This window comes from Nycticebus coucang, chromosome 3, assembly GCF_027406575.1.
Source record: "Nycticebus coucang isolate mNycCou1 chromosome 3, mNycCou1.pri, whole genome shotgun sequence".
Classification (NCBI taxonomy): Eukaryota; Metazoa; Chordata; class Mammalia; order Primates; family Lorisidae; genus Nycticebus; species Nycticebus coucang.
In genome coordinates, this window is record NC_069782.1 from 17,988,156 (window position 1) to 18,013,966 (window position 25,811).

The 25,811-nt window shown below is 46.7% G+C and overlaps 1 protein-coding gene across 3 annotated transcripts in view; it reads right to left on the reverse strand.

Annotated features, from left to right (window-relative positions):
• Positions 1-25,811, reverse strand: part of CHST11 (carbohydrate sulfotransferase 11) — a 257,898-nt gene that overhangs the window by 131,460 nt on the left and 100,627 nt on the right. For all 3 annotated transcript variants that reach the window (XM_053585505.1, XM_053585507.1, XM_053585506.1), the window contains exon 2: positions 1,940-2,025. In XM_053585505.1, coding sequence (XP_053441480.1) covers positions 1,940-2,025 — 86 coding nt within the window. The remainder of the gene's footprint in view (positions 1-1,939; positions 2,026-25,811) is intronic.

Genomic DNA, 25,811 nt, shown 5'->3' on the forward strand with positions numbered 1-25,811 from the left:
GCACCACATGCGACCCTGCGAGGCAGGTATTGTTCACATCAGATTATAAATGAGGGAAGGCGTCGTCAGAGGGGTTAAGTAACCTGCCCACACTCACATAGCTAGGAAATGACGAAACAGGCATCGAATCCAGGTCTGACTCTGAAGACAAGGCTTCTAATATTAAAGCCACCCTCATGACCACAAAAATGACAAATCATACTGATAGAGCCCCTGACACATCAGAATTATTCCAACCTCCAAACATTCCAGAGATATGTTTTAGATGGGAAAACTGACACCTAAAGAGGGACTGAGTCATCTAACACTCAAGGTTGCATAACTACTTATAAGGGAAAAGGTATTTGAACCTAGATTTTCATTCTTTTAATCTCAAGTATTTGGGGGCACCCCCAGCAGGCCAGGCCCTATGTCAGGTGTTGGGGAGGCAACAGTGAACAGGGCACACACCATCCATGGACTTTCTGTCCAGAGGGGTGGCTACTTTAGAAATAGCTCTTCCCATGACACCATATGCTACCCATAAAAAATTGTACCAGCCCCTTCAGCAGTTCTGTTTTGAAGAAGAAAATGATCTCAGAACAGAGGATGTCAACAAAAAGATGGAAATGGTTTGCATCTGAGGAGGTTAGGTTGTTTTCAACATGGGTTACCAGAAATCCTATCCTTTGTCAAAGTCCAGTTCTGCCTCTCCCTGAGGAGGGGGTGTGTGGACAGCCTGGGTGACTCGCCCATAATAAGCAGACTGTTTGGGCACTGAAGGAAACCCAAATCCCCAACTGCGCTGAGTGACCATAGACGCCAATACGTAAAGCTTCAGGCAATACTGTGTTGGCAATCACCAGGCTAATCTGGCCTCCTCTCACACCCTCGTCAAATGTCAGGACAGGACAGGAGTTAATCTGACTGGGCCACCCAGGATGCACAAACTCAGGAGTCCTTTTTTGCAGAAGGGAGTACAGGTGAGAGACTTGGAAGGGAGGTGGGATGAGAAAATTCTCAGCTGTATCCTTTGCAGGAGTTCTAAGAATTCAGGACCAGTGAGCACCACACATTATTGTCCCCCACCCAGCCCCATGGGCCACAGAAAGACAAAATTAACAATCTGATGCAAAATAAAACCTGGATTAGAGCCAAAGCAGTCCTTTTATCCCCCTGGAGAGCGAAGGTACATTGATGTTGCCACTAGTTGCTGACCCAATGTTCCCATGAAAGAACCAGCCGTAGAGTCTCCAAGTCAAGACCCACACACCCCTGAGGCCATCATCATGGTGACCAGGCCTCCTAACGTTGTACCTAACTTTCCCAGGAGAAAACCTTTTCTCGGTTGGAGCTTTTTTATTTTTTGCTCAAAGGGGAATTATGTTTATAATTGATGGCACAGAGGCCACACCTGCCCCTTTGTTAAACTAACGGGTCAAGTTTACTTGACAGTCACTTAGCAAAAAGACTCTGGTACGCGGGGAGTTTGCCAAACTGGTGTAGTGAGGTGTTGCGTGTACGGCGTCCTTGGGCTTTTATAATCCAATGTGGGAGCTGTGGGGGCGGCATACCCACCTGCGAGCCTCCTTTGGGGGTCTCAAGGAGGAGACTGCACGGTCCTGCCAGCTCTCTAATTTCAGAGGCACATTGCTGGACCCACGACGGCATGGATCTCGGGGGTCCAAACTCTCCTGAATGCTTAGTCTAGCACTGAAACCCTAGGCTTTAGTTAAGGAGAATTGGAGAATTTGGTTTCTCCAATTCTAAACATCTCTTGCCAGAATTTCGGATACATTACATAGAAAAAGGCTGAAAAAGAAAGCAACCGCTGGAGGTAAAATGCCAGGCAGTGAGAAGAAGTTTTAAATTCCCAAAGAACGCAATTTTATAGTTTTTGAGTTACCCCTCCCCCCAACCAGTAAACGGGATGTGTGCTGAGAGCATCCCGGAGGCTCACCTGGATGGGGTTGTAGAGCTCCTGCAGGGGGCTTCGGGACCCCTTCTGGCAGCAGATGTCCACACCGAAGGGATTCTGCCGCATGACTGAGGAGAGAAAGGAAAGAGATCAGAAATGAGCACCAGGGTTTGTTGTCTGGCAAAGAAAAAGGCGCAGAGGAGGAAGAAGAAACAGGGAGCAAAGGAAGGGAGAAAGTCGGCTTCTAGCAAAGGAAGATTTCTAATTCTGTTCCCTTCTCCAGGGGTACAGCTGCCGGTCCATCTTCCCAGCATCTGGGCATCTCCACACCCAGAAGGCTATAAATCAGCCTAAAAATTCAGCAAGTTCTTGAGAAAACAGGGTAGGCACCTAAAACTCTTTGGAATGAAACCACTTACAAAGGACAGTGTAAAGGTTTTCTCCAAAAGAGCAGTTCTACCAAACTTGATACATTTCCTGCAGATAATTCCCTCAACAATCAATGACCTCTTACTCCTAACAGGAAACTGGGAACCTGGTCTCCGTGGAACAGTGTCGGTTCTTCCCTCGGGACCTGCTCCCACCACATGAGTCAGAGGCCCAGCTTCTCAAAGCCTCTCAGAAATTATGTGATTTTGAATGAAAATGTCAGTTGGAGGCAGAAAAGATGAGAGTTTCTGGTTCTAGACAGATGGAGATGGCATTTTCACAGTTCACAAGAGGGGGAATTAAGTGAATTCCTCTCAACCCACCAGCATTGAGGCCACCAAGAACTATTTTCAAATGGATTCTTTCTTCATTTTTCTTATTCACAAAACATCCTCACTGCACCCAGCCACTTGCTCACACTGTGTCTCACACGTAGTCATGGACTTGATAATTATTTGCTGACAGGGAAGGAGGAGATGGGGAAAGAAGGAAGGAAGGAGGAAAGCTGGGAGGGAAGGGATGGGAGGACAGAGGAGTGCAGGGGAGGGCAGGGCAGAAGGAAGGAAGGAAGTGGGAAAAGAGGGCAAGATGGGGGAGGACTAAGGAACAAGGCCTTTCTTCTCAAAAAGGAGGTGGTATTTTATAAACCAATGTGACAGGTATGTGAATGGAACAAAGAAAACAGATCCTTTCATAAACCTGAAGGATTGATATGCTCCGTTGTGGCAGAAGAATACACAACAGGACATTCCCTGGGTTTGAATCCTGGCTCCACCACATGCCAGCTGTGTGACCTTAGGCAATTTACCTAACCTCTCTGTGCCTCTGCTTCTTCAACCATAAAATGGAATGAGAAGAGTATCTAACTCCCTGGGTTGGATGTGAGGATTAAATGAGTTACTTCTCTACGCAGAATTCTTAAAACCATCCCTGGCAAATAGACTTTAACAGTGTTGGTTATACATTTCAGAAGCTATTCTACATTGTACACTAGGTTTATATGGAACAATGTGGTGGCTCACGCCTGTAATCCCAGCACTGTGGGAGGCTGAGGAGGGAGAATCGCTTGAGCTCAGGAGTTGGAGACTCGCCTGAGCGACAGTGAGACCCCGACTCATGAAAAAAATGGAAAAACCCAGCCGGGTGCCACAGCGAGCACCTGTAATCCCAGCGGCTTCTGGAGGCTGAGGCAGCGGGGTACCCGCAGCCCGAGTCTGAGGTTGCAGTGAGCTACCACGCCCACTGCACTCTGCTCAGGGGCATAGGTTGGGCCCCTGTCTCAACAACAACAACAACAAAAAAGTAAAGAAATAAAAAATAAGCAACGAAATAAAATAAAAAAACAAAAATAAGCCAATAAAATAAAATAAACAATGTATAGCACGAGTTGCTTGGCCTATGGGAGGAAGGTGGGGGCTTCTCTATTCATGAGCTATCAAGCGGGCTAATGAGGAGTTACCAGGCCTGAACTGGGTGCAACTTGAAAGACTAGGCCTTGGAAGGAGCGAACCCAGTACCCTCTGCTCAGAAGTCAGCTGAGGTCGGAAAAGTGCGGACAGTCATCTGCACAGGCAGCTGATTACTTCTGGAAGGTCTCTAGCCCCTTTCCAGGTAAGCCTCCTTTGCCTTGTCACTTTGAGCCACAAAGAAACCCTGAGAGTAAATGGTCAATTCCAGGAAACTTTAGGCTAGGTTTTTTTCTGTCCTTGACTTCCTAGGGCTGGGGTCAGCAAACTTCTTCAGTAAAGGGCCGGATGATATTTAGGCTTTGCACGGCAGGATGTCTGCCATTAACTCTTCACCTGGGCCTGTGCGGTGTGAAAGCAGCCAGTAACGATGGAAGTGAACTGGCATGTCTGAGTGCCAATGAAACTTCACATATGGACGGGGAAATCTCAATTTCATATAATTTTCATGTGTGGGGAAATATTTATTCTTTTGAGTTTTTTCCCCAGCAATCAACCAAAATAAGGCTGTGGGCTGGACCTGGCCCCCGGGCTGTAGTTTGCTAACCCCTGCCCAGCAAAACCGCCCCAAGTATTCCTGGGGTCGGCAGTGACAGCTCCAAACACTCCCTGGATGCCCAGAGCCTTCCCCAGGGAAGGGGTCTCTGCAGGCAAATGTCAGTACATAAAGGCCATTAGGATTTGATTAGGTCCTAGAGGGAAACACTAGCTCTTTGTTTTTCCATGGTTGCCCCAAGAAGAAGGGGGAAAATTCTACGGTGTGTTTTTCTTCAATTTATTACTTCATTTTTCATTTCCACCAAAAAGGAGGTAAACTGTTAAATGCACGCAGGTTGCCCTTGCTGCACAAAGACATAGCAACACTTTGGAGGAGTAAAAACAGCCATAAAACTTGTAAAATTATGCCCACACCGTGCAAGATTAAATTCTCCCCATGGCGGCAGACGGCTCATCCGGGCCCATGGCTGCGGGACCGCCGCAGTGTAAACCCTACCGTGGAATCCATTAAAAGTCTGCTTTTATGGGGGGCAGTATTATTTAATTGGCTTATTTTTCTAATACAAGGTCTTTAAAATGCTTTGACCGTGTGGGGCCCAACCTCGGGTCCTTTGCCTACAGCCGCCAGTGCCTGGTCCAGCCCTGCCCAGGACTTCCCCGGGCGCCGTGTGAACCGGCTTTGGTTCCCCAAGTCCACAAAAGCCAAAGGGGCCTTGTGTGCTTTTTATGGGAATGATAACAATCCCTGGCGCTGATGGAGCACACACCGTGTGCCAGGCACAGGGGAAGTGTAATCCTCCCCGCAGTGAAGGAAGTACCTGCGTTTTGCAGATAACCTCACTGGGCCCCCCTTAACTGTGGTCACACAGCTAAGGTCAAGGCCATGTTGAGGGAAAATTGCCAAGACAAGACTGGCAGGCCCTGCCCAAGTGAGGAAGGACCACCCCCACACTCCTGCTCAGACCACCAGGAGGAAACAGACCACCGAGTCACAGCCCACCCTGCACATCAGGGCAGGACGCTCAGGTCAGCGCATTTTCTACCATCCCTGCAGGTCAGAAAGAGCCAGATGACTCAGAAGGGACCCAGCGATCTACAGAAAGATGGAAATAAGAGTCAAGAGACACCAAGAACAGACTGAAGTCCCCCCAAATCCTCCTGTCATGCTCCAAAAACTAGAGTTGCCCAATCAGATTGCTTATCAGAAAGGTGGGTTTCTGGGCGTGTCCTTTGCTTCATCCCCGTGTGTCCAATCAGAAGGAAGGGAGAGAGGGGGCTAAAGCCAGGAATCTGCATTTTATTATAATAAGGTTTCCTCCCCTATGGAGAGGAGGGAGACAAATCATACTTTCATGCCTCCAGATTTACAGCAGAATAAAATAATTCCCACACAATCTGGTTTAATTTACCTCCAAAGACAGTGTAACATCTACAGGAAGGGCTGTGGAATGGCCCCCCGTGCTGATGTCGGGAGAAAGTACAGATACTCCCTGGAAGCTGAGCCCCACTGGGCCTCTTCTCAGTCTGGACCATGGGGGCTTTTGCTTTCTAGGGGCCACCACTGATTACTGTACTAGTCACACTGAAATGACAATAATAAAGAACTATCATGTTGCTTGGGAGGCAAAGGAAGGGCCTGGAATATATACCCCTAAGCATGGGAATATTTAGCCCAAGTGTGCCTTAGAAAAAGTGGCCTCAGAGAAGGTTGAGTAACCAGATAATAGTGGCGACTAATGTCTGGAGGGTATTCCTGCTTCTCACCACCAAGGGGAATACTGAGGCCTGGCAGGGTTGGGTAACTAGTCCAGGTCTCGTGACTAGTTAAGAGGTAAAGACGGGGTTCTGAGCCAGGAAGACCACACTCTCAACTCCCACACTCGTCTACATAAGCCCAACACCTCTACAGTTTCCTCGTGGCATGAGACCTCATTGGCTGGTGACTTCCAGGACAGGTGACCCACATGCCAATTAGTATCACAGCATTCACTGAAATGCCAGTGTGTCGAGCGATTAACAGTCATTACACTAATGCATTTGACAATTGTTATCAAAGCACCTATGATATGCCAGCACCGGGCCAGGCACTGGGTTTAGGCGTTAGAGACTCTGTCTTATCCATGCTGCTGGCACTTGGCACACAGTCAGTACTCAAAAAGTTCCTAAACGATCTGAGATTTAACACCTCCTTGAAGAGCATCAGAGAGCTTGGTTCTTGCTCTATATCTGGAGGAAACTGCCAGTAGCATCAGGCTATGGTTTTGTTTTGTTTTTTCCTTTGAAAATGAAAGGTCTGATGATCAAAAAGCCCCATGAATGGAATCCCTGAGAGCATTTAATGGTGGCCTTCTGCTGTCCACCCCACTGTGAGTTTTATTTAGTTACAACACTTGTTTTCTGCCATCTAAACTCAAATCAATGGGATCCAAGACAGTTTTTTTAAGAATCAATTTACGGTATGAGGTCTTGGACCCAGACACAGTTATGCACATTTCGGAACTTCACACATAAATGAAGCTAAAATTAAATCAAGACACTGGTGTTTGTTTCATAATGACGGAGAGTACACTGTTATCCAGTGAACACTCCGTTCCCAGACTCTGACCTGAGAGCAGGTCTTAGAAAGTTAGTTCATGACCAAGGAATCAAGTCCATCTCACCCTGCAAATGGCTCCCTGGGACCCTGTTAGGGCTGTTGGAACAGACGGGAGCTGAGGGATTGTTGATTCAGGTCTGAAGACATAAAACTGAAATGCTGCTGGACCCAGCGTAGGAACTTGCCTTTCATACACGTCATCAAACCAAAGACATTTGGAATTCCGAGGGATTATATAGGCCAACCCCTCAATTTGCAGAAGAAACTCAGAGCTTACATGCTTGCCTTAAGCCCCTGTAGCTAGCAGCAGAGCCAGGGCTGGAAGTCAGGGCTTAGAAAACACATTAAACTATCACTTGCTGAGGATTTACCATGTACCTGATGCCTGATGCAATGCTAAATGCTTTTCTCACATTGTTGCATTTAAGCCCCGTAAATACCCTGTAAGTTAGATATAACAATATCATTTATTCCCATTTTACAGTTGAGGAAACTGAAGCCTAGGGAGGTTAAGTAACTTGTTCAAGATCACACAGTCAGCAAGTGGCAAAACTAGTAGCACATTTAAGCCTAGGTCTATTTCCAGAACTGGTGCTCTTCGAGACTTTACTGGGCTGTCTCCAAAGGCAGTGACGATGCTTTTACACTTATAGCTCCCACTATTGTTGTGAAGTCACGTCCCTCAACATTCAAAGCACTTCTGTACTCAATCACTCAAGTTCCAATGGGTCTCCGTTCCTCCCACTGGCAAAACAACTCCAACACTCAGCCGACTCAGACACTTTCCGAATCTGATTTGCTAAGAGGCTGGCACGATTCCCCATCTACTCTGGGCCATATGAGCGTGTAGAATAGCAATGCCGTTGCAGTGATGCTTTCTCTAAACCCACAGATTCATGCCGGAGAACTGAGAGCAGTGCAGTTCAGCCATCTGTCAGGACAGGACAGTGTCTGATCCGGTCTCATCCAGTGAGAAGGGTGAGAAGCGCCGGGCTCCCTGGGGGAGCCGTTCCTCTAGGGACAAGCAGTTTGTTTTGCAACTGGGGCACCCACAGGCAGCCCTGAAAAGACACTAAGTCTCCCGGCGATGGGGAGGCTCTTCCCCATCGCCTTCCGAGGCCACTGTGCTGAAACTAGAGTGACAAACCAATCTGGTTTGCCTGGGCTGAGGCGATCCCCAGGACAAAGGACTTTCAGTGCTAAAACAAGAAAAGTCCCAGGCAAGCCAGGACGCGTTGGCCGCCCAGCAGCACCCTCTGGAAGGAGAAGGTTCAGTCAGAAATAGATTCAAGTCCTGGTTTTGCCCATGAACTAGCCTCGGCTTGGGTCAGCATCCTCATCTCTGAAACTCAGCTATCCACAATGCAGTGTCCCATCCTAGTTCGGCCACCAAACTGAGAGTCTCACTGTGAGCGAGGTCTCCCTGGACCTCAGTTTTCTCCTTGGTCAGGTGAAGGGGTTCGACCTGGTGATTGATAAATCCCTTCCAACTTAAAATCCCTAATTTCTAAGCAGCGGCCAGTGGGGAGGTCTCCCTGGAGAACTGGGGCTTATGGGAGCCCTAGAACCAAGGGGGTGGCTGAGGCTGTCAAGGTGGGAGGGGCAGGGTGAGGGCAGTGACGCAGCAATGAGGGGAAGGGAGACATGGGGGCAGTTGTAGAGATGAAACCAACTTCTACATGGTTTACAGTCCACCAACAAAGGCCAAATCCTGGTACGGGGGAGGAAAAGTTTCTCAAATGGAAAATGCCATTTAGAGTGCTAATAGTATTTAAGTGGGAACCTCTACCTTAAAGCTTCACATGGAAGCAGCACTGATGGTCTATAGCTTGGGGAGTCTCTTGGAGGTCCTCTCTTTTAAGGACCCTCTTGTCTCAGTAACCAGGGCTCCAGCCTGAAATTCTCCCAGACGATAGTAGAGTTAGGAGATCTCAGAGCAAGAAGAATCCAGTCTATGACCCTCTCCTTACGGACAACTCACATCCTTTGGAGGCGAGCATTCCCCTCTGGGCCACCACTCTCCATTCAAATGCAAAGAGAAGCCCCCTCTTTGAGTTACTCACTAACACTAGAACCCAAATTTGTTGTTTTGGCTAGGTTTCTGGAAGGAATACTTAGAACCAGAGGAAAGAGCAGACAGCAAAATAAAAGTGAGAAAGAGTAATGAGGCTTCGTCCATGTCACAATCAGGCTTAGACTTGGCTCAGTCCTCAGCAGTTCTCATGAAGTTCAAATGTAACCAGAGGTCTGTGAGTCCCCGGAAAAACTACATCTGCAGCTAATCCATTCAGAAACTGAAAAATACCGGCGAACCTGTATCTATCTCTGTGAGACTTTTTATCTCAAGGAATTTATAACACTTTGGATCCAAACCCATGTTGAGTTTATGGAGATCTCAGCCCTCATCTGGTCACACTTCAGCTTATTTTCAGAGAACACTGGGCCCAGTGAGGGGGCAGAGTGGCCAGAGGTCCCCGAGCAGGGCTGGGGAACAGGCCCAAGCTGTGCCTCCCCTCCCACCACAAGGCCCTGCAGCCACGCCCCTGGCTGGCCAAGTTCACCCCCTCTTGCTGCCCACTGCCTAAGTGCTTCCCACAAGTGAATGCAAATAAAACAACAGGTCAAGTGAGCCAAGAACTCAACCAGAGATATTTATCTTACTAAAGGTGCCCGCACAGTCATTTTACAGATGAGGAAATTTGTCCTGGCCTTATCCCTTTCCCTTTTTGCACCCAGTTAACACATAAATATGCTTATAAAACCAAAAAGTTTTATGAGAAAGTATGTATCCTTACCACGGGCTGATGTTTTCCATACTCTTGTATGTATTAAAATACTAGTCTCAACTCATTACCTTGATTTTACAACACACTGATTGATGAGTTATGATGCATGGTTTGGAAACTCCTGACTTGGATACCTTGAAAGAGTCAAGTTAGGGATAAGATTGTTTAGCTTCGGTTTGAGGTTGTTTATGAACAGGGCATGTTAAACTTGGTAAGGAGAACTCATGAGCTCTACATCAGAAACCTCCCTCCCCCAGTGTTCACTCTGACAGTAGAGGCCACCCCTACGCCCCAGCTGTGCAGAACAAACACGCAGGAGTCATTCTGGATTCCTCTTTCTTGTCTGCTATATCCCACCCATCACAACGTCTCCACCCTCACCAGCCACCATCACTTGCCCTTGGGCTCAGATAAAAACATCTTCACTAGTCCCTGCTTTGCCACCTTGGCCTCCCCACTCTATTCTCCACCAGTGGCCAGAGCGATCTTCTAAATATGTACATCAGATCACTAGATCCTCCCCGTTTGTTCTTAGAACAAACCCTAGGTCCTAGGCCTAGGACCTAGCCCCTGCCTGCCCTCACCTCACCTCCACCACATTGGTCATCTTGCTGTTTTGCAAAAATACCAAGCGTAAGGCTCAGGGCCTTTGCATTCACTGCCCTGTCAGCCTGGAGCAGCCACCCCGACACCCTCGATGGCTTTCCTTCTCACTCTAGTCTCTGCTCACAGTTCCCTAGAGAGGGTCTCCCTGATAACGCTGCCCCCGACACACAGCCTCCTTCTCTTTCTCCCTCCCCTGCTTAGGCTGTATTCCTCTTCAAAGTATTTCTCCCCTCCCGACTTTTAGTTTAAATGGTTAATTGGCCACTGTCCATCACTGTCAAGAGACTGTAAGGTCCATTCCATCTCGTCCACCATGACACACTAGGTACCTGAAAGGGGCCCAAATTCAGGGCCAACTGAGTCCATGAATAAAAGCTCCTTTCCCAAAAGCTAGGAAACAAAACCATTTTTAAAATACAGTTACTCCAGTCCAAGTTCTTCTAAACTTTCCTGATAAGAGTCATCCAAGGCATTTATTACAAAACCTACATTCCCAGCCTCTTCCTCTGAATCAGACTCTCCTGCTGAGAGGCCTGGGAAACACTGAGCTTACTGAGGCCCCAGGGGGATTCATATCTTGGAAAGGTCTGGGGACAGACAGGAAGACCAGGTGCACCCATGGAGAGTGCCATGGAGGGACATGTGGAGAAGGGGCCAGGGAGAACCTCGTGCCAGGGAGGGCCAGCGAGGTCAGGGGATGGTGGGGGTGCTTGCAAAGGACAGGCCCCCAGCCTGAGGCGTCATCATTATTTCTTTATCTGTACCTTCATTACTGACCCAAAAAGGATTTTGAGGCCAACCTGGGAAAGCACGCACTTGATTCTCTAGCCAAACCCCCAAATAAAATCTTTAAGGCAAGGATAATAATACAACTGGGATTTTGCTATTTTTTTTTTTTTGTAAATTGTGATTAAATACCCATAACATAAAAGGCATCATTTTTAACCATTTTTAGATGTCCAATCCAGTGGCAATTGGTTGTGCAACCATACCAACCATCCATCTCCAAAACATTTTTATCATCCCAAACTAAAACTCTATGCCCATTTAATAACAATCCCCCCATCCCTTCCCCCAGTCCATGGTAGTGACCACCCTCTACATTCCATCTCTATGAATTTGAAAACACCAAGTACTTCATACAAGTAGGCTCACACAGTATTAGATCTTCGGAGTCTGGCTTATTTTACTTAGCATAACATCTTCTAAGTTCACCCATGTTGTAGGATGTGCCAGAATTCCTTTCTTTTGGGGGGATGAATAATGCCCAATTGTACATATATCCCATCTTTCATTTATCCATTCGTCTTTCAATCTTGTTTCGATCATTGTGACTGATGCTGGGAGTGTACGGATCTGTGCTCAAGTCCCTGCTATCAGGGCTTTGCTTTGTAAGCTATTTTGCTGGGACAGGGAATACTGTCATGAGGCGAGGCCCAGAGGCTGCCAGCGAGCAGATTGGCTGGTGGCCTGGAGCTGGCACTATGAGGATGGTAGGTGATCAGCAGAGCATGGCCGTCACAAGGGGAGCCCAGAATGGTGGCCTCAGGGTCAGACATCACCAGTATGGACTTCAGTGGGCTCTCATTTAATTAAGAATTGTTTATGGGCCCAAGGGCAGGCAAGGAACCAGGACAGAATGAAGCCAGATGGTGGGATTTGGTCTTCCCTGGTGAGATGTCTGAGTCAGCAGGCAGAGACTAGAGTCTGGGCAGAGCCACAGAGCCCCGTTCAGGGGGGGTCAGCTCTGCAGAGGAACCTTCAGGCCACAACCATTGTCCAGGAAACAGCTTGAGAAGGCAACCCCAAAATGGTCTGAGTTGCCAAAATTAGTTCCTTAAAAATCCAGGATGATTTCAAATGAAGTACAGAAAATGTCCTAAACTGGCAAAAATAGAGACACAGAAAGTAGATGAGCTGAGACTCAGGCCAAGGGGAGAACAGCAAGTGACGGTAAATAGACACAGAGTTTCTTTTTAGGTTGATGGAAATGTTCTAAAATTAGATTGTGGTGATGTCTGTATAACTCTGTAAATATATTAAAATTCATTGAATTCTACACTTAAAATGGGTGGATTTTACCTGTGAGTAATATTTAAACAAGGCTATTTTTAAAACTAAGTATAAAAATGTTTAAGAATAAACCCACAATATTAATATTGTTAAGATTTTGACCTAGTTGAGTAGATCTACCTTACAATATCAATATGGAAGATTTAGTTGAACAATTTATTTGACTTGAGATTTTAAGCTGAAATTTTTACAAATACCATTGTTCATATAAAGTTTACATACAATGTTGGAGTACTTAAAAAAACTTAAGACTCAGTACATTTGTAAGTTTGAGGTATCGGATTTATATTAAATTCTTGCTTATTTGTTAACCAGGCAACTGAAGGTACTCAAAAAAGACTTTTCAATTTTAAGTGGAATTTAAATTGCTAAAAGAAGATTCCGAGGATTATAGGGTCAAATATTAATCTAAGGCCTCTTAAACATTAACTGTTTACTAGGTTTATGAATAGACAAAGAAGATTCTTAACTGAAAGGTAGGTTCCTAGATTTGTGACTTCGATTTGTTTTAGCAGTGTTTTCTGTACACAAGTAACACCCTCAGTGACATTTTAAAAAACCTCACATTCGCCGAGTAGAGAATTAATGGGAATTGATACCTTCAAGCTGTGCATGTCTGGGGTGAAGAATCAGCCTCCACTCCAAACCTCAGCACAAATTCTATCCCTGAAAACCCCCACCATGTCAGAAGAACTTTATTGTTGAAAAACATTAAGACCCCGTGGAAAAACACAGTTCAGGGAATTGATACTGGCAGTTAACCTAGGGAAGCCCTTATAAATTACATTTTATGTTCACTTAAATAAAACAAGAGAGATAGCACTGCAATACAGATCATATTAATTACGTTTTACACACTTTCAATGAGTAATTATGAGCCTTGTACAGTTAATTTTCATTTACCCTTCCTTGCCTGCTGGAGAATTTCCACCTTCTCCCCTGCAGTTTTCCTGGAATGCTTATATATGTATTTTGCAGTGGTGCAGGTAACAGGCCAAAAGACTTTCTTCCCTGTCTGTTGTTTCAAGTCTGACTTTACAACTTAGACATGTTGATGTCTGCCTCTGGCGTCCCCCCAGCTTCAGAGACCCAGAGCAACGCCTCTGCTTGGCAAAGGCAATAGTCCAGGTGACCTTGATTTCAGCTAATGAAGCATGGCGGCAGGGCATTAACCCCAAGCCTCCCCTGTACCCTCAAGGACAGAAAGTTGCACCGGGCAACCTCCTCCTCACTCAGGCAGGTGTCTCTCTCGGTGCTCCCGCCCCACCACAGCCTCTTGAAAGGCACAAGGGGGGTGTCACCCAACCTTTGTCTCAAGGCCATGTGGGCAAACTCTATGCCTACCCAGGCGTCTGCTCTTGTTCCCTGTTCTCCATTCTCATCCTATGAGGCAGGAAGGGGTTCACGGTTCCCAGTGGAGCAGTATCCACTGGGAACCTGAGAAGGTAACCTTATTTAGAAATAAAGTCTTTATAGATGTAATGAGTTAAATTAACATGAGGTCATAGTGGATTAGGATGGGAACAAAACCCCATGACTGGTGTCCTCATCAGAGGCAGAGGGGACACACAGAGACTCACACAGGGAACAAGCCCATTCAAAGAATGGCTTCCATCCAAAAATCTCACGATTATGGACATAATACAGTAGAAACTCTGTAAGTTGACCACCCAAGAGATAGTAACAAACTAGTCAACAGACAGAGGTGGTCAACCTAAGGAACTAGGCTTACTGTACTGACACGTACATGTGGGGGGTGTCTGGTCTATAAACATTACGTCAACTGAAGAAGGTGGTCAACGTAGGGAGGTGGTCCACTATGGGGGTTCTCCTGCATACACACATTAATCTGTGGGCACTAAATTATTCCACAAATCTGAGAGGAGCTATGTCACATTGACAGACAGAAGGAGTTGGTTGACATCTGGAGGTCTGAGTCCTTGGGCTCTGCTCAAGATGAGTATGGGCACGTGCTAGGTGCTGAAGTGGGGCTGTTGAGCAGGCAGGATGAGCAGGAGCAGAAGATGACCAGGAGAGTCTCTCCCGCAAGGACGGACATGCGCACAGTGGCACAGCTGAGGCCTTCCAAGGCAGCACCCAGCCACCCACCCTGTATGTCCAGCGGAGTGAAAGATGGGCGTTGTCTTTTTAATGGTTCATTTGTATTATATTCTTCTGACATTTTTCTGGCATGAAAGCCGACAGAGAGACCACTGATTTTTAAAATATCTCCATCAGTGATGCCATGAAGATATTTACACCCTTCAGCAATTCTCCTCCTGGAAAATGACACCAAAGGACTAATTCAACAGAAACTTAAAGACTTGTACACAAAGATGTTTACTATAGGATTTCCCTGCTCATGGCAAAACAATTGGAAATATGGAAACACTCTAAGACATCCAAGATTAGAGGAGTAAATTCGTAAAGCATAGTTCATGTAGGTATATCAGTAATAAGTCACAATACAGTAGACCTTCCATAGTTGACCACCTCCCTACATTGACCACCTCAAGTTGACCTAATTTTCATAGACCAGACATGCACCATGTGTATATATCATTTCAGAGGCCTCATTCCTGTGTGTTCATTCCTGTGTGTTCACTATGCTGACCAGTTTGTTACAGTACCTTCGGTGGTCAAGAGGTTCTATGTATATTACCTAGTCAGAGAATGCTACCATTATGAAAAGTAATAATGCAAAGGCATGGAAATGGGTTTAAGGTGAAACAACAGAATTCAAAATATTATGAAGATCGGGATTTGGGCTACATAAATACAGGTGCACATATAAAAGATAACACACAAAGGTGAACATGGTTGTTAGAGTAGCTTTTATGCTTTATTTCATGTTGCTTATTATTCTTCCCACTTAAAAATGATGACTTCAACATCATAGTAGATCTGAATCAACTTTGTGAGAGATGCCATGGGAAAGGGGAGGAATTCTAAACAAGGGCTTGGGCTTTCCCCATAGAAAACCAAAAAAAATCACCTGCGGCCACTGCTGTAGATATATTTTACCAATGAAATCTTTGAAAAATGAGAGCACCAGGAGTTTGCTTAATTTCTGCACATCGCAGAACTGTAAGATGCTGAAGTTAACTTAAGTTGCTGCCGCCAAAACTGCTGAATGATGAGCAGGGTGAGGAGGGTAAATGCAGCTGCTGGGCAAGATCCAAAAATGGACGGGGAGGCTCCAGGCTGGGGCAGAGACACTCACGTGGGCTCTGGGGGAAGCTCTGCCATGCGTGATTGTTACTCATCTTGAAATGGGGTCAGAGGGAAAAGACCATCGCAGCTGCACCCCATTAAACACGCCCACGCTCTCTACCTCCCTCGCCCCCCCTTCCCTTCCTGAACCCAAGATGCAACACTGAACACCCCCTCCCGGTCCCTTGTAAGACATGCAGGGTGTCAGGACAGACCCAAGGAGGGAAGAGAAAGAACTGAAGCTGTGGCAGTGATTCTCCCCAGAGATATGTAGGGTTTTGAGACTTTTTTCCCTTACAAATTAAAAAGCACTGTGATGAAACAGAGAGACAGAGTTTCATCCTTCTCCAAAAAGGAAGAAAATGGTGTGCAAGATGCCCTGTTGCCCTGAGAAGCAAAGTCATGATCCCCTGTGCTAGGTATCAAAATTCCCTCCAAGTCAGCCAGGCAGGGCTATTGCTGAAGCAAATGAAAAAAGCTGAAAAACAATAAGAAGGTGCCCACAAATGGCTATAGCCATAAGAGGCCAGCTGCTTGTCTGTATCTAAGGGAAGTGCCCAGAAGGGTGAGAAAGAGTCCAGGGTCGGAGCTCATTACCATCTATGGTCTGGGCAACCCGGCAAGGAGGGAAACCCTAAGAGCAGAAGGTATTTGGAGTCCCGACTCTACGTGTGCTGATTGCCGGGTGGAGAGTAATGTCATCTCATTTAATGCTCCCTTCCCTGCTACCATCAAAAGCTGTGTTATCATTTCTAGTGCACGGATGAGAAAACAAGCTCCGAGAGGTTCTTACCAAAGGCACGCGGCTATCAATGACAGCAGGCACACGTTTATTATCTGACAGCACTATCAACAGCGTTTGCCCAGCGTGGAGAGGAGGAGGGACAATAAACACATGCTAAAGCAGCGCTCCCAGGGTCAGGTCCATCTCTTAGCAAGAGTAATAACATGAAACCAGGAGCTGGGCTCAGTTACTTAGAAGTAATGGAGCAGAGGTGACCTGTCTGTCTGACAGTGCTGGGTCAAAATGTTGACATCAAAGTGTTCGGGCACATGCACACGCAGGCACATATATACACATGTGCATAAACACACTCACACCCAACACTGATTTCGTCACCCCAGAGCAGAGTTACGAGGCCAAGGGCAGGCCCTAAGAGTGTCAGAATCCCTGCTTCAAATCCTGGCCCTGCCACTATCAGCGGAGGGATCCTCCACAGGCGTCTTCACCCCCATGTCCTAACTTTCTTCTCACTGATAAGATGGGAACGGTGGGTGAACCAAGGTTATTGAGAGGATGACAAGAGATAAGAGCACTGTATATGCTGGTGCCACACGTGACTCGGGACGCATCTCACAGTCCCGCCTTCTGAGATTTGATAATAACCATCACGGGAGTACATCCCGACCACCTTCATAGAACAAACCTCCTCCATTCACTTCCCTGTCGCAAAGCCCAAATTCCTAGATGAAGTGAATTTGTTCTAACCCTCCCTCCCTCTCTTTCTGCAAGTGTCATGCTTTGTTCTCCAAAGTAAGACCAATATCTTCAAATCCAAATGGCAAAGTGCCACAACATTGAAATGCCGAGGGCTCCTGGAAGGTGCACCCTGAGGTGCAGACAGGCAGCTCCAGACTAAGAGGTCCTCTGAGGCAGCCTGTGCCCAGGACACTTGTCATGAGGCTGAGGTCCCTGCCCTGGGCGTCCTGAAGAGCCGGGGACATCTCCCCCAGGGCAGACAGAGATAGTGGGTCTTCGGCAGTATGAAGAAAGACGCTCCATCATAAGACCCTCCTCCAAACAAATGCCCCTCCCATTGGATGGCCAGATACCTCACACAGTGTTCCTTTAAATCAGGACTTCCTTGTAATTCTCCAATGTTTGCCAGCTACATCAACTAATAACCAGCTTTCTCAAAATCTGGAAAATAACAGCATCAAAAACAAGTAAAGAGGGATAGAATTTTCTCAATTATCAAGCTTTCCTCCCCAAACACTTTATTAAACAGGTAACATAGTTATGTCTGAATCACATACAGATAGACATAGATAAGCGTGGGTAGTAACAACATCTCAACAAATATTCATGTCACGATGACTTCCGGACGATCTGCACCTAACCAAGTTTGAGGCTGTTCCTCCCGAGAAGCAAAGGTCAACATCCCCGGGAGCAGGTGTCAACGTCCGCCAGAGTGAAGATCAGAGGTTCTAACATAGAAAATATTGATGGGAGTAGGAGCTCCTAGATGTGCAAGGTCAAGGGTTCAGGGAGGAAGATGGGGACAGAAGAGGGGGGCCACAGAAATAACCACAGCAAGTGGGAGAGGCCCCCGAAGTTCTGACTTTCACTTCCTTCTAATCTCAGTAAATGTCAATATTCCACGCTTCATTTGCTTTTGCAAAGATTACGTCAGAACTGAAATTTATTTGATCAAACAAGTTAAATGAAGACAACACCAAGAAATACAAAAATCCCCCTCCTTCCAATAAGTAGGGAGCCTTGGAGGGCCGAACACCATTTCTTGAGAAAAATCCTGCTAGCCCAGCTACATCCTAGAAGCAAATTATAACAAATAAAGAGAAAGAAGAACTGGGTCTCCTCAATCCCAGGAAGTGCTGAATGGGGCACAATTCTAGCCCTGGCACAGAGGTCGAAGTCTACGTTTCTTATTCTTCCACCACTATCAGATTGTGTATCACACAGTGCATTTATTTATCTCTTAATTTATCCACAATCTACATGTTTATGGTGCCCATGGGTTTAAAACTCCAACTGAAAATAAGAAATTAAGTCTCGTGGTATTTGGAAAGAGGTGATATAGCAAACACATAACTGATCTAACTAACCCTTTTCAAATACCCCGCATTTTATGATATCAGCCTATACCTATAATACAAACTTGGGGCTTTACTGTGGCTGAACAGTATTAGAGACTTTAGTCAAATCCAGAAACCAATCTTTAGATTCAATTTTCTTTTATACTCCTGCTTAAGTGTGGAATCTTCTTTCTTGTTACCAGGAACCAAAGATATTTTGTCTAGGCAGTGCCTGTGGCTCATAGGAGTAGGGCACTGGCCCCATATACCAGAGGTAGTGGGTTCAAACCCAGCCCTGGCCAAAAACTGCAAAAAAAACGATATTTTGTCCCCCATCCCCCTAATATAGGGGGGAAAGTCATAAATGATTTCTGGCTTCAATTCCTTAACAAAATAGCTGAAGGGCCTTGAAAGCAAAAACGCAGTGACTTTACTCAAAGTTCAGGCCTTTTTCTTTGAATGTCCATTAGAATAAAAGGCACTGGTTACTTAGGGCTGATCTATGTGATCATTGTACCTGGTCTTCAATTATAAATAATGGTTTCGTGTATCCTCTGATGATCAAAGCTAGAGGAGAGTGTATTGATTGATCCTGATGATTCAAGAGCAGCAGATGGCCCCCAACATCCTCTCTGCTCAGACTGATATGGCCAGATAAGATTCTCAGACATTTAGCTTTTATCTACCATTATGTCTGGCCATTAAAATTATGCAAATGACCCTGCATGTCTGGGGTACAGTGCTGGCTAGGGGTCATCGGACAATACAATTAGGGCCAGGAATGTGGGGATGGAGGGAAGGTACATCCACTCTCTGGCAATAGAAAGTTACCAACCTTGGAATCTATTCATTCCCTCAAAGCTTCATTTGAGATAAAACAATAAGACAGTAGTCCCCTCCTGGCATGGGAATAACAATAACAAATGCCTATACCACTATGCATTTCACACTCATCCTCACTGCCTCTTGTGTTAAAGATGAGAAATCCCAGGTCACAGAGGTTAAGTGCGGCACCCAAGGTCAAGATGAGTCCATTCTGCTGATGAAAAATGAAGGCTGAGCAACATCAAGTTATTTATCCAAGGGCAGGAGCTAAGTGGTGGGGCAAGACCCAAACCCAGATAAATTATACCTAAATTTAGGTCTACCTCCTCTAAATGATGGTTACGTCCTGTATGAAGATTTAAAACAAAAAGATGGGACGGGCATAGAACAAAATATTCACTGAGCATGTGCACAGTATTACCCAGCCCTCGCTGAGCTCGGGGGGCAGTCAGGGCTTCTGCTCTCCTTCAAGCGTCTCTCTCCTTCTGAAAGGGTAACTAGGAAGCATAGGTTTGTAACCAAGCCCCTTGAAAAGTATCTGGGCACTTACTCATTGCCTCTTCCCATCAGAGACCTTGTCAAATTTCTTTTGGTGCCTCCTATTTTGACTATGGCCAGGCACAAACAGGCCCCCAGTAAACATTTCATATTTGGTGCATTCCCTAATTCGGCCTTGAAGCTGAGATATTTGCAAGTCACAAGAGCCTTAAACTTTACAGACAGCTCTGCTAAGTTTAGTCTGTAACTTACATCCGAATCACTTCCCAGACTACAAGGACAAGGACAAATAATACCAGCATCCTGGGACAGGATAAACCATCCCCAACGCTGATGACTCAACTCTCCACTTTTCAACCCACTGTGCTGCCATCCTGGAGAGAGAGTGAACATACCCAGAACTCTCACCAGAGTGGAGGCAGGGGTTCAGAAAATGTAATCAGAAAGATAACCATCTTAGGAAAGAGACTCCAACAGAAAAGTCTGCTCAGAAGCAAAGATTGATTCTACCCAAATACAGAAAATGAATAATGGAGAAGTCACCAAAGGTTTAAATGAATTTAGAAAAAACACTCGATTCAGGAGAACTTATCTTCTGGTTTATTATGCTACAAGCCCTTTAGTTCAATGGAACTCAAGTTCAAGGACTAGGAAGGTCTGATGCCGTGGAAAGTCCCCAGCCCTGGAAACCAGAAGCCACTGGCAGGCTGAGTTCCTAACTGGAAATGTGACCTTTGGTGAGGACCACTCCCTTTCTGGGTAGCACTATCCTCACCTATAACGAAGCCTGTATAAGATCTCTTCCAGGGCGGCGCCTGTGGCTCAGTCGGTAAGGCGCTGGCCCCATATACCGAGGGTGGAGGGTTCAAACCCGGCCCCAGCTGAACCGTAACCAAAAAATAGCTGGGCGTTGTGGCGGGCGCCTGTAGTCCCAGCTACGCGGGAGGCTGAGGCAAGAGAATCGCTTAAGCCCAGGAGTTGGAGGTTGCTGTGAGCTGTATGACGCCATGGCACTCTACCAAGGGCCGTAAAGTGAGACTCTGTCTCTACGGAAAAAAAAAAAAAAAAAATCTCTTCCAGCTACAGAATCCAATACTTCTGTGTCTCTCGGTCCACTCTCTGATTTAATGCCCTCCCCTCCACCACTGTGAAGCTCACCAAAATTCCGCTGGCAACGTGCTCCAGCTCAAACAGGCTGGCTTTTGTGAGCTTTCTTCAGTGCCTGGTAACCACAGAAATAAACCCAAATACACCGAAAAAGGTAAATGGGTCAGGAGTGCTGTTGTACTTAAGAAGTCAGCAGGGTGAAATGTATAACAAGATTGCCGACAGGTCTTTTGTTGACACATGGTAAGAAAAATCTCCTCTTCCATTTAAAAAGGCCCATTTGTTGGGTTCTCAATCAAGTCGGTCTTGAGTCAGCAGCACTTGGAGTTCCAGCTCCAGCCTAACTGTGGGCTGCCCGTCCCTGACGTGCACGTGGGAGAGAAACTTGGCTTTTTCCGAGAGCTCCTCTGTTCTGCCACGGGAGCCTGGGGTTGGCAGGGGAAGTTGCCCTTGGCATTAACCAGACAATGAACTCATCATTCTGCCTCACTCAGAAATAGAAATTGAGCGTTCAACATAGCTCACCAGTGTCTCAGACACTGCTAAGAAAGTCCGGAGCGGGAATGCTGACTTACTGTGTGATAATGTACTCCATCACCCCAACAATCCCACCGCTCTATGGCCATCTGAAAGCAGTTATTAAGCACCCAGGGTGTGCACAGACATTCCTTCCCAGAATTTTCCAAAAGGAGCCCTCAAGATTGGGCTGCATATACAACAAGGTGACTGTACTTCACGCCACTGAACAGTACACCTAAAAATGGTTAAAATGGTTCATGCAATGTGATGTACATTTTGCCACATTTTTTAAATACAAAAAAGAAAAGGGGGCAGACACAACAATCACTCTGATGCAAAATAGAAACCGCCCATCAGTGAGGTATTTCCAGCATGTCCCCAGGGTGTCTGGGGATGATGACAGTAATCTCTCCCCTGGCCCAGAGGTAACCAGGGTTAAGCATCATACCCAGAACCTTAGACAAAATCCACCTCCACTGCTCTGGGGCCTCAGTACTGAGGTCTAGACCAGTGGCTCCCCAACCTGAGTGCCCTTCAGACGGCCCAGCGTCATATCAATGCAGGTTCCCTGCTCCCAGAATCAAAATCCCGATTCACTAGGCCAACCTCAGAGCCTAGAAACCTGCCCTTTCAGAAATGTTCCAGGTGATTTAGGGGACCTGGGATGTATTAGAGGGTCTGGGAACAGGGCGGCTGAACAGAAGGTGGTGATGAACCAGACACAGACCATGACCAAATTTGAAGATGACCAGAGGGTGTGGCCACAGCAGCTGCTCCCACTCTGCTCTCCAGTTCAGACACCCGTCGCTCTATTCCAACTTCAAGGGGGCCCTTGACCGAGTCTTTGAACAAGTATCAGCCAGGCATGCATGTGCGGTTCCACCACCTTTCCCGTTCTAGTGGACCATCAGTCAGACCCAGAACACCCGGATTCCAGGCCCAACCCACCTCCACACCCTTTTATCACCACACCTCTGTCTTCCTCCTCTGCAAAATGGGCCTGATGATACCTGCCCCGTCTGCCTCTAAGGCTGCTGTGTCAGGGATTCCAGCCCCTGTACTCCCAACTGTGTGATCCCCAGCTCTTTCTGTCTCACCTCTCTGGGTCTCACCTTCCATATCTCCAATGTAGGAATATAAATACTACTTGGGTCAGAGGTCTTGTGAGGACAAAATGGGCTGGTGCAAGGAGAGCGCTCAGGCCCGTGAGAAGCACACAGTGGGCACTTAATGCATGCTAACTACCACCACACTTGGTAGGACTCAGCATGTGGACATACTGCACTCAGGAAAGAAGAAATCTAAGAAGCAATAATTTCCATGTTTCTGTTAATTAAAGACCAAGACGTGTGCACACATGCCATCACCCTGCGATTATAAATCAGGGCCCTTTGGCTTCACGGTGCCAAGAATAAATTTTAGAGAAGCCGACCCTTTTATTTCAACTGTGAGTTTCTCCAGAGGCCAAGTGTTCTTCAATAAACAATTATCAAGCAACTGCTGAGTGAGGAAAGAGCACGAGGCCCTTCTGATAAAGCAGGGGTTGCAGGAGGGCCTCCCTCATCGAGGAGCCACACGGCAGCTCGGGGTCCTCTGTCCAGCCGCGAAGCTCACGCAGGCCGGGCTGCAGATACACTCCTCCCGACCCCGCGGATGCCGCCCTGCAGCCCCAGAACCGCTCACAGATGGCAGAACACAGCCACGAATTTCTGTTCCTTCAAATGTTCCTTCTTGCTCCCAGGTCTTTCTTTGCCTTTTCAGCTGCCTCAGTCAAGAGCCCCCTTCACCCAGATTAACAGCTGGGGGGTGGGGGGCTTCCTGGTACATCCCTTAACCTGCTGTAAATGTTTCCTCAGAGCACGGTCCACGCCCCCAGAATGGCTTGCTCTCGGGGCCTCTTCTGTTCACGGCGAGTCTGGTACACAGCAGGTGCTCAGAAAACACATGTTGACTGAATTGTACACCCTATTTAGGGTGAACAGAAAATACAGCCACCCTGGGGACATCCCAGTTTATGCCTAAGGTCCTAGAGTCACTTTTAATAGCACTACCAAGTGGTAGGGTGCGATGATACATCTTACACTGTTTTGACAAGAGGTGACATAGCCCAGGGTTTAGGAACCAAAAAGTTCTAAAATCCTGTGTTCCAAGCGGCCACTTGCTCCTGTGTGATCCTCGGCAAGTCCTGACCCTCTCTGATCAAACCGTCCTCAAGTCTATCACGGACACTGACAGCACATGTGTGTGAGCCCTGGCACAGGGGACACAGCAGGCATTCAGTAAACGTTATGATTAATAATAACACCGTTTGTCCTCTGATGGCAAACTGCTGAATCTACCACCTGTTAGCTGTGTGACCTGGGCCAATTAACCTATCCTCTCTGCCATTTCCTCATCTCTGGAAGGAGAAGAATCCTAAGCCCACAGGGTGATTGTGAGGATTCAGTGGTAGACGTCATTCAGGCTGAGCACTGTGCCCCGCACAGGCTGAGATTCAACCTGGAGCAGCAATTATTAATGTCCATGTTATCACCACTCCTTAATTCATGCATTGCTTGGTGGCAGGAACCCCGTGTACTCACTCCTGCGTCCCTGACACTACATGCCTGGCACATTTTTCCCCGAAAGAAGGAGAGGAGTGGGCATCTTTCAGAGGTCATCTCACACTCCTCACCAGCGAGCTCAATTCCTGATTTGAGAAAGATGCGTAGATGGGACTCAGAGAAGGCGCGTGGCTTGGTTGGGCTGCACGTCACTACAAAGGTAGGAAGGGAATTAGCGGGGCGTGTGGAGGGTTTGCAGATAGCAACATCCCCATCTGCTCACACACCTACCAGTGGAAGGCGGCGGCCTGTGAAATGTTAAAAATGAGTCAACTTTCCCTTCGACAACAATAACAACGAAGACAGTGATGGCTGGAGAATAAACAAGGTGGGTGGAGAGAAACAGGCTACTGAACCTGGCTCTTACAAAGCTTAACTGTTTGGTTGGAGGTGCTGGGGGACGGTCACTGGTTTAACTGAGATCTCCCAGATGGACTATATTACAGCCGAGCTCACAGATGCTTCCAGACCCTCTGGCATCACTGCAAAGACCAAACCACAGAGTGTGTTGGTTTTGTAGGTTGTCAGATATGTCAAGACCGTTAACTGTCTCTGTCCGAATTTAGCAGTGCACTGTGGGGAGGCTGCTCAGATAGCCCAGCGCTCTGACCACATGCAAAGGGAGTTCATTTTGCAACACTGTCCTCTCCCTCCAACTGGAAAGTAAGATTATGAAGCAGAATCAAGAGGCTGCTCTGAGCACTGAACCTCAAAAGGGAAAGACAAGGTTTGGAGGCTCCCGGCACAGCATGGCAGCCCAATCCCACCTGCACCACTGTCACCTGGGGCACCAGGACTTATCCCTAGGGACCCTACCAGCTGGACCAGACAGGTGGTTAAGGGAACCTGGGAGCCATCCCAGAGAGTCTGGACCCCAAATCCCTAGTGTGGGATCTCCCACGCCATTGTGTCCTGATCTGAGGTGTCACAATTCCACTTCCAGCCTGTGCCCAACAACCCATGACCAGCTTGGCCACAGAGCTCCGTGTGATGAAGATTACAAAACAGAATCAGACATCCTCTGAGGCCTTCCTCTAGGTTTTGAAACTAACTGCTCAGAACGGAAAACTGAAACTGGAAGGGACACTGGTGTCTAAGCAAACGGTCCACAAATCCTGGTGATAATTCTTTGGAACAAATACAACAAGTCATGTCTTTTCATGTTCAGAATATGAGAGGCAGAGTCTGATAAATTGAGCTCTAGAAACTAATACAGTGACTACAGGAGGTTACCTAGCCCTAGGATGCCTTCTGTAAGAATAACCTCGTAGAGAAGTTTGTGGAATTTTGTTTCATATCCTAATAGTTTCAAGTTGGGTGGAAACTAGAGCCAAGACTATTGGGTTCCAATCCTGGCTCTGTGACTGCAGATTGGTTACTGAACATTCCCCCACGCCTGTTTTCCTCTCTATAAAATGGGAATGATAATTTTAATCCTTACCTCTCAGGGGTGTTGTGGGGATTAACGAACTATTATATGGAAACACTTAGAAGATTCCCTGCCCACAGTCTTAGGTACTTTATTGAGTAAGTATTTAATAAATGTAGCTATATACATAAAACTGCACTGCCTTATACAGCTAATGACCTACTTTTATTTTCAAGATCTCCAAAGGTAGGTTTCAGCTTTTATGTTAGAAGTAGAGAGGCAGCACAAAACCGTAGTTAACAGCAAAAACCATAAAACCATATTGCCTGGGATTGGATCCCAACTCTGTCTCTTTTTCACTGTGTGACCTTGGGCAAGTTACTTAAATTCTCTGAGCTTTAGTTTCCTTACCTGTAAAATGGAGAGAATACTGCCTTCAGACTTATGTTGTAAACCACATGGTAAGCAATGGAAAAATACGACAGTTTGCTGCTGTCATTGTATTTCAG